This window comes from Ambystoma mexicanum, chromosome 1q (assembly GCF_040938575.1).
Source record: "Ambystoma mexicanum isolate Mex_15411 chromosome 1q, UKY_AmexF1_1, whole genome shotgun sequence".
In the NCBI taxonomy this organism is placed as follows: Eukaryota; Metazoa; Chordata; class Amphibia; order Caudata; family Ambystomatidae; genus Ambystoma; species Ambystoma mexicanum.
In genome coordinates this window covers 1,033,805,922-1,033,821,368 of record NC_090922.1, presented here as the reverse complement: position 1 = coordinate 1,033,821,368, position 15,447 = coordinate 1,033,805,922, and the positions used below count along the sequence as shown (strand labels likewise).

Sequence of the window (15,447 nt, the reverse complement as noted above, 5' to 3'; positions counted from 1 at the left end):
AGGATCTCTCAGGCTGAGTCAGAATGACCAGAGCAAAGTTATCACGACCTGTCCTGCGGCTGCAGTCGAACCTGCCAAAAACACGGTTACTACTTTTCCATAAAATAGAGCAGATTTAATGTAAAATAATGCAACAAAGTCCTCTCTTAGTTTTATCAACGTGGATACCATCGCAGATAAGACAATATTTGCACATCCTGATAAGAAATTTAGCACTTGCCAAAATAACGAATGCAAGTTGCCCTTCTTCCACTATAAAAGATGCAGCACATCCCCTGGACGGCATTCGCCGCCACCATGAGGGGAATCATACTAGCACTTCTGCTTACCCTTGTGGGTAAGTTGGCTCTTCTTTTCTCTAAAGTTTCTGCCCTTTGTATTTGACTGAGGAGTTCACATAGTAGACTTATTGGGTATTTCTCGTGATTTGGCAAGTCAAATTTGGGTGTGTTTTTCATTTTACTTTGGCCCTCAATTGTAACCTGCTAGACTAGTGACTGTTCCATACCGCTGTACTTGCATATTGCTCCCACTGCCTCCTCTCTCTACTTGCCCATGGCGCTATCTGTTCTCCTATCTAATCCAACTGCTTCTCTATCAACTATCCTTCCCTTCTCACTAAGACTGGTAAGAGGAAATTTAAAAAGTATATCTTGGCCTCCAACCCAGGTCTCCCCATCGCTGATACATATTCCAGCGCCTCTTCCAGACACACCCTCAATGAAATCCTCTTTGTCATTCCTTTGCCAGATCTCTGGACCCCTCATATGATCTTGGTGCTCTGTCCTGTGTCCTCCTCTCCCATTAATGGTGGCACCTGCTGGGAAGTCCTCATGGATTCCTTTGACTCCTCCAGAGTCATCATCAATGTCTACCTAAATGGCACTGTCATGGTGCAAGGCCCTCAGGCCAATCTCCTCCTCTTTGATAAGCGGTTCCCTCACCTCATCAACTTCCTCTCATCTCCAACTGTCCTCTACTCTCCTTCCTTGGCTACCTTGCCCTCTTTTCCTTCCTCCTCTGCCCAATCTCAAGCTCCCTCCACTACTCTCCCCGGAAGGTCTTTCAGGCTGGCAACCTTCTTCATCTTGCCTCAGTCACGAGCTTTGACACTCTCCTCCATGATGGCTACAAGATCCTCTCCACCCCCATCTCCACCCGGCCCAGAGGGGGTGTAGCCCTAATCTTCCCTGAGTGGATTTCTGCCTCTATCATCCCCACTCAGACTTACTCCTCTTTCGAATGTCTTGTCTGCAGACTCTCTCTCCTAGCCTCTCTCTTACTGTTGCTGCTCTCCACCGGCCCCCTGGTCAAATCACCTATTTTCTCTCTGAATGGTCATAACTCTCCTCCTCCCTCCTGGCCTCAACCAGTCCACTCCTCCTCCTTGGTGACCTCAACATCCATCTTGATTATCCCAGTTCTTCATCTGCGCTCTTTCATGACATCTGCAATTCACTCTACCTCTCTACCCTCCCCTCTGGCCCGACTCACTCTGCTGGTCACACACTTGATGTCTTGATCTCCTCTGGCCTCCCTCTCTCTACTCACCTCACCACTCCTCTCTCCTGGATTGATCACTGCCTCCTCTCCTCTCATTTTTCCATCTCCTCCCCTCAAGCCAAGTCTACCCCAAATTTGCCACCTACCTTCTCGGACATCCGGCCCATGAAGCGTGTGTTAGTCGAGGCTTTCGCTGCAACCTACTCCGCCCCTCCTCCACACCGGGCTGACTCACACCCTGACACAGCCCTGTCTCTGCTCTACTCCTCTATTTCTGCTACTCTTGATGCTCTTGCCCCTGTCATGAGGATCTGTTTGAAGTCCAAAGCCAAGTGCAATTCTTGGTCTGACTCTGACCCTGCTACACTTAAATGTAATTGTAGGGTGGCTGAGAGAAAATGGAGGGCTTCTTGTTCATCTTGTGACAAACTGGCCTGCCGCCTGTCTGTCCGCATCAAGAAGAGAGTCCACATTCAAGCCTGCATCTCTGCAGCATCTAACACCTTGGCCGAACTCTTTAAAATCGTTAAGGAGCTGGCCAACCTGCTGCATTCTCCACACCTCCTCTTTCCTCCCAGGCTCTTTGCAATGCACTTGCCTCTCACTTTATCTCTAAAACGCAGGACATCTTGTCCTCTCCTCCGCTCCCTTCCTCTCCCCTCTCCTTCTCTGCTTGCTGACCCTCCTTCAGCTACCCTCCCTTCCTCTTTCTCCTCCTTTCCTCTTTTCTCCCCTGATGAGGTCGCTAGACAAGTCCGATCTATGAAAGCCTCATCAAAACAGGTCCATCCCTGTTCCTCTAAAACCATAGAGGACCACATTGATACCCTTGCTCTGGCCCTTGCCAATTTCTGCAACCTTTCCTTTGCCTCTAGATCTTTCCGCTGTCCTCTGAAGCACTCGTTTGTGCATTCTATCCTCAAGTGACCCACAGCTGATCCTTCTTGTCCGACTATCACCCAATTTCCATTACTCCCTTTTTGAGTAAGCTCCTGGAAAAGCTAGCCATCTCTCAGCTTAAACTTCATTCCGATTCTGTTGGCTCTCTCCATGACCACCAATCTGGCTTCAGAGCTGCCAGAAGCACGAAAACTGCTCTCCTGAACATCTGTGAATATCTGCTCTCCAACCTTGACTCTAACATTCCCTCTGTCCTCATCCTACTCTCCTCTGCTTTCGATCCATTCAACCATGCAACCCTGCTCAATCGTCTCTGTGACAACCTGGGTACACCGATCAGGCTCTGGCCTGGCTGACCTATTTCCTCTCTGATCGACCCTTCCAGGTACAACTTGGGTCCTTCCTATCTTCTATCTCCCTTTCCACCTGTGGTGTTCCCCAGGGGTCTAACCTCTCGCTCTGGCTTTTCAACCAAAACCTGGCAACTCTCGCCTACTGCATTTCCATTTTCTGCTCAAATTTCCAGTGCTATTCTGATGACACTCAACTCTGATTGCCTAATCACCATTCAAAATATGTGTGCTGCCAACGATCTTTGTCTAAATGCCAACAAGACTGAAATCCTCCTTATTGGTTCACCTTCACCGTCCTTTCCCCTCTCTCTCTGGCCGGCCTCCCTTAGCCCTCCTCCTACCCCTACCTGCGAGGCTAAGAACCTCAGGGTCATCTTTGACTCCACACTTTTCTTCTCCGTACACATACCTGACATCTCTAAAAAGTCAAACTTCTTACTGCACCTCCTTAGAGTTACTCTGCCTTTTCTCTCCTTCTCTCGGAAGCTCACTGTCTCCCATGCTCTGGTTCTCTCTAGGTTGGACTATTGTAACAGCCTCTTTCTAAATCTACCTGCCTCCACCCTCCGCCCTTTACAACTAATCCAGAACAGGACTGTGAGACTTGTCCTTGGCCCCACACCCCCTGCATTGTCCACCAGGCTTTCTGGGTCCTGGGTCCAAAGTGCCTTCAACTATCCCTCAGTAAATACCTCCCCTCTCGAGCCCTTTGCTCCTCTACTTCTAACTCCCTCAGGGTCAGTCCTTTTTCAAAGAAAAAAGCTGGGGGTAGACCTCTGTCTTCGGCTGGGGCCTCCCTTTAGAACAGCCTCCCTGCCTCCCTGAAACTTGAGGAGAGCCACCTGCAGTTCCAGAAGCACCTCAAGACCTTCCTCTTTGCTTCTGCCTTTACCCCTCTTCTCCCCTGCTGATCTGCTTTCTCTCTCTCGGCACCGTGCACCTGGCCAACCTCTATCCTTCAGGCTCAGGTACCTGCTCACCCTGCCACCTTCCTGCACTGTCTCCAAGCCACCCCTTGCAGTGGGGTCTGTATCTGTACCCATACAGTCCCCACCCACTTTTCTTCTTCACTTATCAGATACACCCTATCTGACTAACCTAGCACTTTGCCACTTGCTGGCTGCGCTACCACTGTTTATTGCCTTTATTTATTCATTTTATTTAACATTTTATTATTTATTCTGTTCTCTCCTCTGCTCCAAACTTTCAACTTCTCCCCTTTCCATGCACTTTCCCCCTTTCCTTCCCCATGCACTTGGCGTTCTCAATGTCACGGGGCCTAGTAAGATCGTTATTTTTGTTCTCCCCTGTTCCCCTCCCTTTGCCTGGTCGCGCTCTGAAACACTTGTGTACGAGTGTGATATAAATAAAATATTATTTCATTTAATTTCTCTTTGTTCTCTCCCCCCACAGGCAGCGAGCAGTACAACTATGGTAAGTACTTCTTCGAATATAAGTGCACAAAGTACAATTGTTTGTGGTGTCATTGAATATGTTATGTTATGGTATGTTATGTTACTGGGATTTATACCACACCCTGCTGCCATATTTATGGTCTCCAGGTATGGCAGATCTGAAAAAGGAGGATGGGTTAGGTTAGTGGGAAGAGAGGGAAATTGTAAGATAGCTTTGCTGATGTGTTTGTGCGTGCAGATCGGGGGCTGAGCTCTGTGTGTGGGCCTGTTCTTGGGTGGTCTAGGTGCCACATAAAGGCATTTGTCCCCAGGTGGGAGCCTGGTGGGGCCATGCTTCTAGGATGCACTAGTCAGGGCTTTGGCATGTAAATTGTTGTAAAGGTGTGGGGAACTGCAATTTTGCAATTTGGTGTCAAAAGAAAAGGATTTTCAAAGTGATATGATATGATAGGTTATTTATAAAGTGCTTCATACCCAGAGGTTTCCAAGTGCAGCCCCGGGGATCGATCTTTTGCTCCTTGTCGTCTTGCTTCCAAGACCAGCACCTTGCCCCTGAGCTATCCTCCCATACCATGTTTGATGTGTAAGTGGCATAGTTGTCTGCATATGCAGTGCTTGAGCGTGGGAGATGAGTGTTCGTCTCCTTCGCCCAGGTCCCTCCTCCCAGTTGATGATCAATGCCAGGTGAACGGGTCACATCAGTATTTGTTCCTCTGTCCAACCTCCAGAACCTGTCCTCAGTGAAAGCAAAACCTATCAGTACAACTACGAGGCCCTGATTCTGAATGGACTCCCCGAAAGCGGCCTGGCCAGAGCTGGGGTGAAAATCAACTGCAAGGTGGAGATCAGCGGGTTTGCACAGAAGTCTTATCTCCTCAAGGTGAGGAACGCCAGGTGAAATGCATGGTGTTCAAATAAAATATGTTCCCCACAAGTCAAAGCATGTTTGTATGAAAGTAAGGCAAGTGTGGAGGCTCTGTGAACAGTTGCCAGCAGAAATTATGTTTCTATTAATTATAATTCAATTATATTATATTATATTGTATTATAATTATTTTGTTTAAGTTATTCTTATTTAGCTTCACACTAAGCATCTCCCAAAAATGTCTTCTTTGGTGAAATGATGCTTCATTGACCTCCGACTCAAACATGATTTATGATTAATGAAATATTTGATTCACTATCGAATAATGGCACTCTTTTGGAATCACTTTGGCAAAGCACAGCTGGGCAGAGGGTCTTCAGAGAAACAGTTTGAGAGATTTCCATCGGTACACCACAATATAAACTATTTTTGGGAGAATAGGGTGTTTTGTCATGTTATTATGATACAAAACATGAAGAGGAAAACATGAATTTAAAAATATTTTTGGTGAAACAATAAATAGTACATCTGGTTTTGGGAAAATCTGCTATTTCGGGAACAGATCAGTCTTTATTGCGTGAAACTAAAGAAAGAGGATTTGATCATGCGCTGTATAAATATACATTCCATAGGTATAGTGGAACTCCTTGTTCATGTTCCAATGGCACATCTATCCTTTTTTTTAATATAATCATATTGTGTGTCTTGTGTTTCAACACATCTTTAGAAGAGTGTAATATATTTATATTTTCGAATACACTTCAGATTTTGGTGATGCTGGCACCTATAGACTGCCTTAAAGACTCGAAGGTTGGTCGGATTACTGAACTCAGGCAATTCGATCCACATCTTGACTTTGGGGGAGCTACTCCTCTCCACCTGAGTAAGTCCATCTTGTGCTCAACAAAGGGAGAGATTCCAATTGTCTCCTAAGTGTGTACTAAATCTGGGTCTGTGCTTTATCAGTTCTGACTGGAGAGTGCCTTGGCATGCTTCTCAGGGGGCAACCAGACCCCCATACATTCCCTCGACCACTGAACAAGCCTACAGCACACTCATACAGAAAACAAGGGAGAGCCTGAGACCAATGAAAAGATTGAAGAAAAAATCCTACTCAACAGTTAAGCGTCTACAACATTTTGCGCTCCATATGTTGTGACTATAATTCCCATAATACTTCACCACTGGTTAGGAAATAATCCACCCTGATCAGATTAGGGTTCAGCAAAGCTTACAGAGGAGATGTTTATAAGAACTGCCAAGCCACCCAGCAATCAGGATGGTTGAACACAGCAATATTTTAAAATACAACTACATAGAACATGTAGAGATATTCCTTGTAATACATTTTTGGTATCATAATGATGTGTGAGGATTTAATTGACATGTCGTTGCAAATCGTTGGCTTCAGTCCTGCCACTTAATCCCTCTTCCAGAAGCCATTACATGTCTTACATTCAGATGCAGTAGTTTGCATCACTGTTGCTACATCATCAGTGACTAACTCAAGCTCTGACATGGAATGAGGTGTATAATTATAATAATGGATAGAGAATTCAGTTGGATTTAATAATGTATCTACAAATGATCAGTTAAATGTGTTTATTTGATGCCAATATATATGCATCTCAATTATAAAAGTTCTGTAAACAGGAACTAAATACTCTTATGGAATTAACACACTTTATACCAAAGGCATGTCCTGTGTGTCTGAAGCTGAACATTAACAATCCCCACATTGGTGTATTTGCAGGGTATCTACCTTCCTGATTCCAGTGTCTTCATGTTCATGGTTATACGTGAAACATTAAGCAAAGTTATGTATTTTTCCAGATCATATCTCCGGAAATCAAGGAGTACAATGGAATCTGGCCCAAGGATCCGTTCACCAGATCATCAAAGCTCACACAGGCACTCGCAGCTCAGCTTAGCCGACCTGTGAAGTTTGAGTACAGCAATGGACACGTCAGGAACATATATGCCTCAGACGCGGTCTCTGAAACTGTGGTCAACATCTACCGAGGGATCTTGAACTTGCTGCAGGTCACCATGAAGAAGACCCAAAACGTCTATGACCTACAGGAGGTTGGTTTCAATTATTAACAAGGCATAGTTTAAAACAAAGGTGCTCTCTCACCAGTTATGCAGCATACAAGCAAGGTTTTATATTCTCTTAAACCCGTTCCCTTTTAGCAATGAAATCCCTTATCCAAAATGCACATGCTCTGCACCTCATACAGCAACTAACCCTCTGCTTATTTCAAGTAAGGCTCTTGGGCTGTAACACACTGCTTTCCACTTGCAGGCATTAAATGCTTCACAGTTCGTACATGTCAATACAACCTTTGTGTGTTCTATAGGGGATTGGTACCCAAAAGAAAAAGTAAGCAAATATAAAGTTTAACTCTTCCTATGTTGGTGTCAACAGACTGGTATCACGGGTGTCTGCCACACAAGGTATGTCATCCAGGAGGACAAGAGGGCGGTTCTAATCATTGTCATTAAATCCAGGGATCTGAACAACTGCCAGGATAAAGTGGTGAAGAACATCGGCATGGCCTACATGGAGAAATGTGCTGCTTGTCAGCAGGTATGACCACATTAAATCTCTGTAAATAAAATAGAGACTTGCATGCAATGCAACCACTCACAGTAATGACTTTCTACCTATTCTTGCATATTTAGACTGCAAAGAACCTAAGACGGGCAGCTACATACACCTACAAAATGAAGCACAGAGACGGTGGTGCTCTAATCACTGAAGCTACCGCACGGCAGGTGTATCAGTTCTCCCCATTCTATGAACTCTGTGGGGCTGGGGTGATGGAAGCCAGGTGGGTCTCTTTCATATGAATAAGGCATGTACCCCAACCTAATATGTATGTGACTATTATTCAAGGTCCGTATTATATAACAAGTCAACTTCCATCTGAGTAAATGATGTTTTTTTGGAAATCCCTCTTGAATTATACGCACCCGGCACGCGCGGCGCAACGGGAATACTGCATGGTGATTGGCTCATTTGCGAGCCATACCACATGGTATTCCCTTTTACGCCGTGCGTGCCGGCTACTCTATTCCCGGCGAGGGGCGTGGCAGCCCCTCAGCCAGGCAATCCCCGCTCCGAGCCTCCCCATGGCTGGAGGCTTCCTTCGTCCCCCGCCGGGGATTCAGGTAAGAAAGTTTTTTTTCCTCCCTCCTCCCACCTCCCACCCCACCCGACTTACCTTCTATCCTGCGATCTCCGGCGGGGGACGGTTGCTCTGTTCCAGAGAATGTTCGTATTACATTGAGTCTTTATGTTTGTATTATCATACAACTTTGGACATAATTAGACATGCAGCTACTACCGAAGATCACAACTGCTTTTGGTTCCTTGGTTTGTGTGTCTATGTGGTGGGTATTTTGTCATTTCACTGAGCAAGAAGCCCCTATTGTATCCTCATCTTCACACGCTTTTCCATGTAACTGTAAAACATGCCCAGACATGTAACACTAACAATTCCATGTCGCCCATTGCCATCATGTTTGTAACTCAGCCCAGAGTTCCACTCTATGACAGAAATGTGTTCCTGTATGGCAGCACTTTCCAAGCTGAATGGCAGGTAATTCCAACTTCAGTAATCAATTAATTAGGTTATCGATTTTGGTTCAAATCTGAGTCAGTAGAACCATGTTGCTACACTGTTTATTGCAGCCAATTCCATCTACACATGAGGACATTTTTTTTTTACTATTTTACTTTTGCAGATTTTAGAATTGTTTTTTGTTCTCAAATTTTGGTGATATCTCATGTAGACTGTCGTTGCCTGTCAGCAACCCTACTGAGATTCTAGCATACTATCGCTCGATTAATCATGGAAAATAGGAGGATTCCCACTTTGCCACCTTCTATGTCAATTCAACTGCCTCCACATTCGGAACATTAGTTTCTCAAAGATGGGTGCGTTGTTTTAAGAGTACTTCATCTTGGCTCTCCCTCAAACGGAAGCTACAGGTTGACACTTTGGACTTGGGTGGAACCCAGAGAGAAGTTTATTCTGGGCTCCATGACCTTTAAAGGATAGGCTCTAGGACATTCGAGGCACAGAGAGCGCCGCATGGAAACCCAGGTTATGTAATTAGCTAACACGCACTCTCAGAGAACATACATCATGGCTAATTGTTTGTGAAAGCATTGGCATGCTAATCTGAGCTATGCTGTGGGCTTGTGTTCAGAGGTGGGGATGATGCATTTTTCCCTGGTTTTCTGGTGATATAATCTACATTGAGGATGAAGATTTTAATTTGCTAGAATTCTGCCCTGTATTGTTTTGTAACACATGCTCAGTGGATTAAAAAGTTACGTTATTGCTCTGCCTACAGCCCCCAGAGGTCAGGAAGAGTAGGGTGTGACTTCAAGTTTAATGAAATAATTCCAAAATATGAACAAGACCAGTAGAAATAGAAAGTGACCTTGCACCAGCACATTTATATGTTGGTGATGGAGTCACTGGTGTGCTGAAAGAGGACCTTATGAATCCAAGGAGAATATAAAATTGCATGGATGTAGATGAAAATGGACCAAATTGACACACATAGCCCATACTCGAGTTAGAAAAATGTAAATAAATACAATTGTTGGGGATTTCATGCATATTTGCTCTCTTTCTTTACAGACAAGTGCTCACCTTTGTTGAGACCAAAAGCAATCGAGTCAGCACCCCACAGACAGAGCTGCAGAACCGGGGAGGCCTCCAATACCAATTTGCTTCTGAAATTCTTCAGATGCCCTTTCACTTGCTGAAGACCAGGAGTCCTGAGACACAGGTGGGCCATGCACAAAACATTGTTGTGCACATTAACTCTAGTGTGGCACGCATAGGTTTCCTTTTGAAGTTAACACAATGCATAGTCAGATTTGCACAGGGTGGATGAGAGCATTTATACTGATTCAGATGAATAGCATGTTGGCACCACTTGCCTGGTAAATGGACCCTATTTGGGGGTTTGAGAATGATATGGCTTCCCTAGCTTTTGCCCTTAGGGTGTTGCCCTAAGCGACCACATAGAATTGCCTTATTGTAAAGATCCAGTTGCTCATTCCTTTGATATGATTCCTTCCAAACTTATCAGATCATGAATGCAGATCTACTCTGGTTTAGTCATGTCGTTGAGTGGTTTCAGTTTGCATTGGAGGCCCATTTTATTATCTCAATAATGATTCTATATATTCTACAATATAGAGCAGTGCATCATATGCGCAATCATTTAATATTTTTTATTTGAATAATAGTTTCAATTGGGAGTATCTCAATACAAGTTACAAAAATGCTCAATACTCTACTGAAGGGATCAGAAAAACAGATCACCCTTACTGGCCACCACTCTACATGCAGCAGACATGACTAGCGGGAAAAGGAACATTAGTAGAGAGTCCGATCTGTGTGTGCGCACCCTTGTTATCCGAGTTTAGTTTCACCATGAAGGGGAGTAATGTTCCAATCTATTTTTGATTTTCTGGAAAGCTTTATGACAAGTCACATCTGACTGCAAAACGTTGACCACTCTCCTCCAAACATTGCCAATTGGTAGACTGGTATATCTCCCTCTAGAACCACAAATAACCATAGTAATGACGACATAAATTACCAAATAAATCTGCTGTGTGGCTGCCCCACATCAATTCCCAAGAAAAAGCAATGTACTTCATGGGGTCCAACAGGGATTACAACTTTGTAAATGTCCTAGGACTCTCAGAGCAAAAAAACCTTACACACGATACAAAAGACCTGAAGATGCTCTGCAAGCCTATTGGCATGAGAAACTCTGGTAATCAAGCAAACCGAGACTTAGGAAAATTCAACTGGTTTCCATTCAAGCAAACAGTTATGTACAGATATCACAAATATGCTTAGACTCTTTTATGCTAAGGGAACTGCCTATTTCTCAGGAAAATCCCACAGATCAGCCCACTCCGCTCTGTCTCAACACATGCTAAATGTCCAACAGACCTCTTCTGAAAAACCATTAAGATCATCCTCTGTCCTTAACCATTTAACAACCAGGACCTCATTCGCTCAGCATCATTGTAGTCATGAGCCTTTGCACAGTGTCGTCTGTGCCCTCCACCAAAGGAAGACATTTGTATAACGTGTCATGATTTGTAATATGTTTTTGCTGCAGGCAGCAGAAACCCTGCAACACTTAGTGCAGAATAACCAACAACAGGTACACGCAGATGCACCAGCCATATTTCTGAAGCTCGTCCAGATTCTGCGCCCCGCCACCTATGAGAATATCCAGGCTATTTGGAAGCAGTTTCAAGACAGATCTCAGTACAGGTAATCTGTTCTCACAGTATCACACATGTCTTTTGTCATACTTCTAATTTGTTCATATGATTCAAGTTTGTGTATGCTGATTGCAGGCGCTGGCTGCTGAATGCAATCCCAGCGGTAGGAACCTTTGATTCATTGAAGGCTATCAAGCAACTCACCCGCAACCAGGACTTGAGCCCACGTGAAGCAGCCCAGGCTATAACTCTCGCCATGCAGTTCACCAAGGCTGACCACCAAACATTACAAGTAGCTGTGGTGAGTAATGATGCAGTGGCTGTTTAAGAACCTTTATATCTGGTGGCAATACTTGCATGCTTCCTATAATCAGGGCAGCAGCACATTGCACAGGCATGAAATGTAAACATAGCTCAATGAATGATCACACACAAAATCCCCAATTATGGAGCACAGCCAAGTATGCATTCGGGTTCATAGTCAGTATAGCTGTCTAAGAGGCTCATCTGACCATTATTCCACCAAGCATTGCTTCCATATTGCCATTATATTTGCCTATTATCCTAAATGACCAGAATCATCCCCCCTTTTTAACAGCTCTTTAGCTATTGTAATAAAAATATTTTTTAAAGAAATATCAGTCATTAGTGATAATAAGGTTGGTAAATAACTCTGCCAGATAAGATAAAGGTGACCACAGCTTCACCTAAAACACTAGCCCAAAAGCTCATTGGGCCTCATTACACGGTAGGCGGTAAGGGTTTACCGGTACCGGTAAGGCCACCAGTACCGGTAAACCCTTACCGCCTTACTACGAGTTCCCTTTGCGAGACCCGACCTTAACGGCTGGTTTTACCAGCCGTTAAAGTAGGGTGCCGCAAAGGGACCTTGGTGCTAAGTACGGTACCGCAATTTGCGGTACCGTAATTAGCGCCTTCCCCGTTCCCATTATGCCCTATGGGGGCAAAAATGGGAATGGGGAAGTGCCTTGGTGAATGGGGAATTACCGCCCCCGCTCACTTTGGAGTAGGGCGGTAATTCCGCCATCCACCAAGGCGGACACGGTAAAATACCGGCGCCTACCGTGTAATGAGGCCCATTGTCTTCATTTTTTTGCAGTGATAACCCGACTAGGAAACCTTGAAACTTTATTTACAATATAATTGTGCGTACAGTTTAGGTCGGGCATTGCTGAATAGTGAAATACAGTCAGGTTTTCAGAAAGACCAATACAATATTCAAATGATCGCAATTGAAATTATTTATAATTATATTTTTCCTTAGAGATATTTATTCTGCATATATAACAATCTGACTGAATTGTACTGTTCGGTAAACCAGGGATCTGTAACCTTTGGCTCTCTAGATGTTTTGGACTACAACTCCATTCACCGCTGGCCAGTTTAGTTAATGGTGAGGGATGATGAAAGTCGCAGTCCAAAACATGTATAGAGCCACAGGTTGCAGAACCCAGAGCCTGTCATTAGGAGGAATTCGCTCCAATGTGTACTGGGGTGCTTCTCAGAGGTCAACTGAAATCACTTGATGCCTTGGCCAACAGTGATTCCATGGACGGAAGGTTCCAATTATAGCAGCCCATTGACGTTGTGCACCACAGTCAATGTTAATTCTAATTAGTACCCGGCGAGGGCGCAATCAGAATGAAAGAGCCATTCTGATTGGCCCTCACCGAGTCTATTACCAGGCCGGGAATCCCTCTGTCGGGATTCCACGGCCTTTGTCCCCCGGAGGGGGCGTGGCAGCCCCTCAGCCAATGAGGAGGGTCGAAGCCGGGCCATCCCCGCTCCAAGCCTCCCCGCGGCTGAGAGGTTGCCTTCGCCCCGCAACGGGGATTCGGGTAACTTATTTATTTATTTTTTTATTCCCTTCCCTCTGTCCCACCCTCCCCCCACAACTTACCTTCTTGTTCCTACGTCCCCGGCGGGGGACGAGGGAAGCCTCCAGCTGTGTGGATACTCGAAGCGGGGCCATCCCCGCTCCGCGCCTCCACATGGCTGGAGGCTTCCCACGTCCCCCGCCGGCGACGCAGGTACCTATTTATTTATTTATTTATTTATTTGTTCCCCGTCCCACTCCCGCCCTCCCAACCCCACCTACTTTCTTTTTGATCCTGTCTCGGGAGCGGACGCTCTGGGAACAAGTGTTCCCAGCACGTCCGCTCCCGATGGCCGCCATGGAAAGGGAAAACGGACACCGCTTTCCCTTTCCATGGTGGCCATTTTCTTGGCTGTTTTTTTTTTTGTTTTTTTTTTCTGTCCCGAAATGCTGCAGCATTTCGGGACAGAAAAAAAAGCTTTTAGTGCCCCGGTCACGCACATAATGCGGGCCGGGGTACTAATAGCAATATGACCCTCGCGGTGGGGGCATTACCGACTCAGGTAATGCCCGGGGCCTTTGTTAATGCCCTCGCTTCCCTCGGGCCTATAACTATGGGCCCCGGGGCATTAGCTTAGTCGGTAATGCCCCCGCCGCTCGGGTCATATTGCTTTATTATTAACTTAATAGGTCCTTTATTAAAAGAACACTTGTTGCAATTATTCACATTGTAGTCATATTAAAATGGAAGGACAGAGAATAGATGAAGAAGCAACATGAAGATTATGCACCTCAGGTCTAGCCCCAAGGACTTCCTGTATGGGCCGGGAGCATAATTCAGGGGCAATGCATTTGTCTTGGAAGCAAGACTATGAAGAGTAACACATGTTCGAGTCCCAGCTCTGCGTTTAGAGACTGGAATCCATTTTAAAAGAAATTATTGATTAATGAGTTGCTTTCAAAATTTGATGTGATTACAACTTGCAAAACAAGACTAGGGACAGTGGCCTGTGGGAGAACAACTTGCCTACGGCTTGACATCATGTTTACACATTGATGCTAATAAAAAGCATCAAAATAATGATGTCTGATCAGAGTCCCCCATCAGTGTATGTGCTTTGTACTGGGCTTCAACAAATGTTCATGATTCCCCTGAATTCCTATACCACATTGCTACATTTCTAATGACTGGTTGCTATTTTGGAAATCTACCGAAAATCACCCTTCGGTGTGATTTCATTAATACTGTGACCTTAGGACCCAATATGCATTGGTAATTTGAGGATAATTGTGGATCTTTCTATATATGAATATGTCATGAAATATAGGAGATATCTGTTTCATGGGTTTGTCCCCCTACATATTCCTGCAGGATTTGTTGACTGTTGCAGAACATCAGAAATCCCCCGTCGTGCGCAAGGCTGCAATCCTCGGGTACGGATCCATGGTGAACAAGTACTGCGGGGCGCACTCCTCCAGTCCTGAAACAGCCCTTGCAGTGAGTATTTTTCCATACTTTGACATATTAGCTGCTTGTTTGTGCTAAATAATATCCAATGGATGAAGTTTCGTGTATTTTTGCAATTTGACAATGCCTTTTTTGAAGGCATTTCATGGTCTGACGTTGGTTTTTGAGATAGCAAAATGCCCTAAAACCACAGTGCGCGTGGGGGTTTCTATTCAGCAGGGTGATGTCAGATGCAGGTGGTATTCATTTCTGAGGCGACGAAGATGGAAGAGGCACTAATGGCCATGTGCATGTAATGATTCTAAGCAATTACATGTGCATACAATTTTATAAAGATTGAAGAGCAGTTGCAAAATACCTTCATGACTGACTGTACATTTCAGTTGGGTCACCAATGTATTCTAATGGTAAAATAATTACGTAGCTACTATTTAGCAATAGTTTATTAAGATGATGTAGCCTACATTTAGCTAAATAACCAAGCATATTTGTGAATCTATCTTTTGGATAAAATATGCTTAGTATTGCATTTTTAAAAAAGCCTGAGGTGTGATCATAGTATATGTGCTGAAGTAACAAGACGTTTGACTGGATGCAAAGCATTTGTGATGCCTGTATTTTCCTATTTGCAAGAGGAGAAAGAGTAATGCAAAATGTGATCAAGTGAAATGTGTGCAGAGGTAATAGTGAAAAGACAGATAGAGAAAGAGATGTAATAAGAGAAGTTAATAGAGAAAAAGATGGTGAGGGACATACAGAAAAGGAGAGATGGTTTGTGGATAATGTGAGATGACACGTGTGTGAAAAAGACAGAGATTTAGAGGTTTAGAGA

At 44.6% G+C, this 15,447-nt stretch overlaps 1 protein-coding gene across 1 annotated transcript in view; it reads left to right on the top strand.

Annotated features, from left to right (window-relative positions):
• Positions 1-297: 297 nt before the first annotated feature.
• The window catches only part of LOC138540775 (vitellogenin-A2-like), a 111,637-nt gene continuing 96,487 nt past the window's right edge, over positions 298-15,447 (top strand). The window contains exons 1-10 of the mRNA XM_069641709.1: positions 298-337; positions 4,170-4,190; positions 4,900-5,051; positions 6,870-7,121; positions 7,465-7,626; positions 7,722-7,870; positions 9,695-9,845; positions 11,202-11,359; positions 11,446-11,611; positions 14,520-14,645. Of these exons, the coding sequence (XP_069497810.1) occupies positions 298-337; positions 4,170-4,190; positions 4,900-5,051; positions 6,870-7,121; positions 7,465-7,626; positions 7,722-7,870; positions 9,695-9,845; positions 11,202-11,359; positions 11,446-11,611; positions 14,520-14,645 (1,377 nt within the window). The remainder of the gene's footprint in view (positions 338-4,169; positions 4,191-4,899; positions 5,052-6,869; positions 7,122-7,464; positions 7,627-7,721; positions 7,871-9,694; positions 9,846-11,201; positions 11,360-11,445; positions 11,612-14,519; positions 14,646-15,447) is intronic.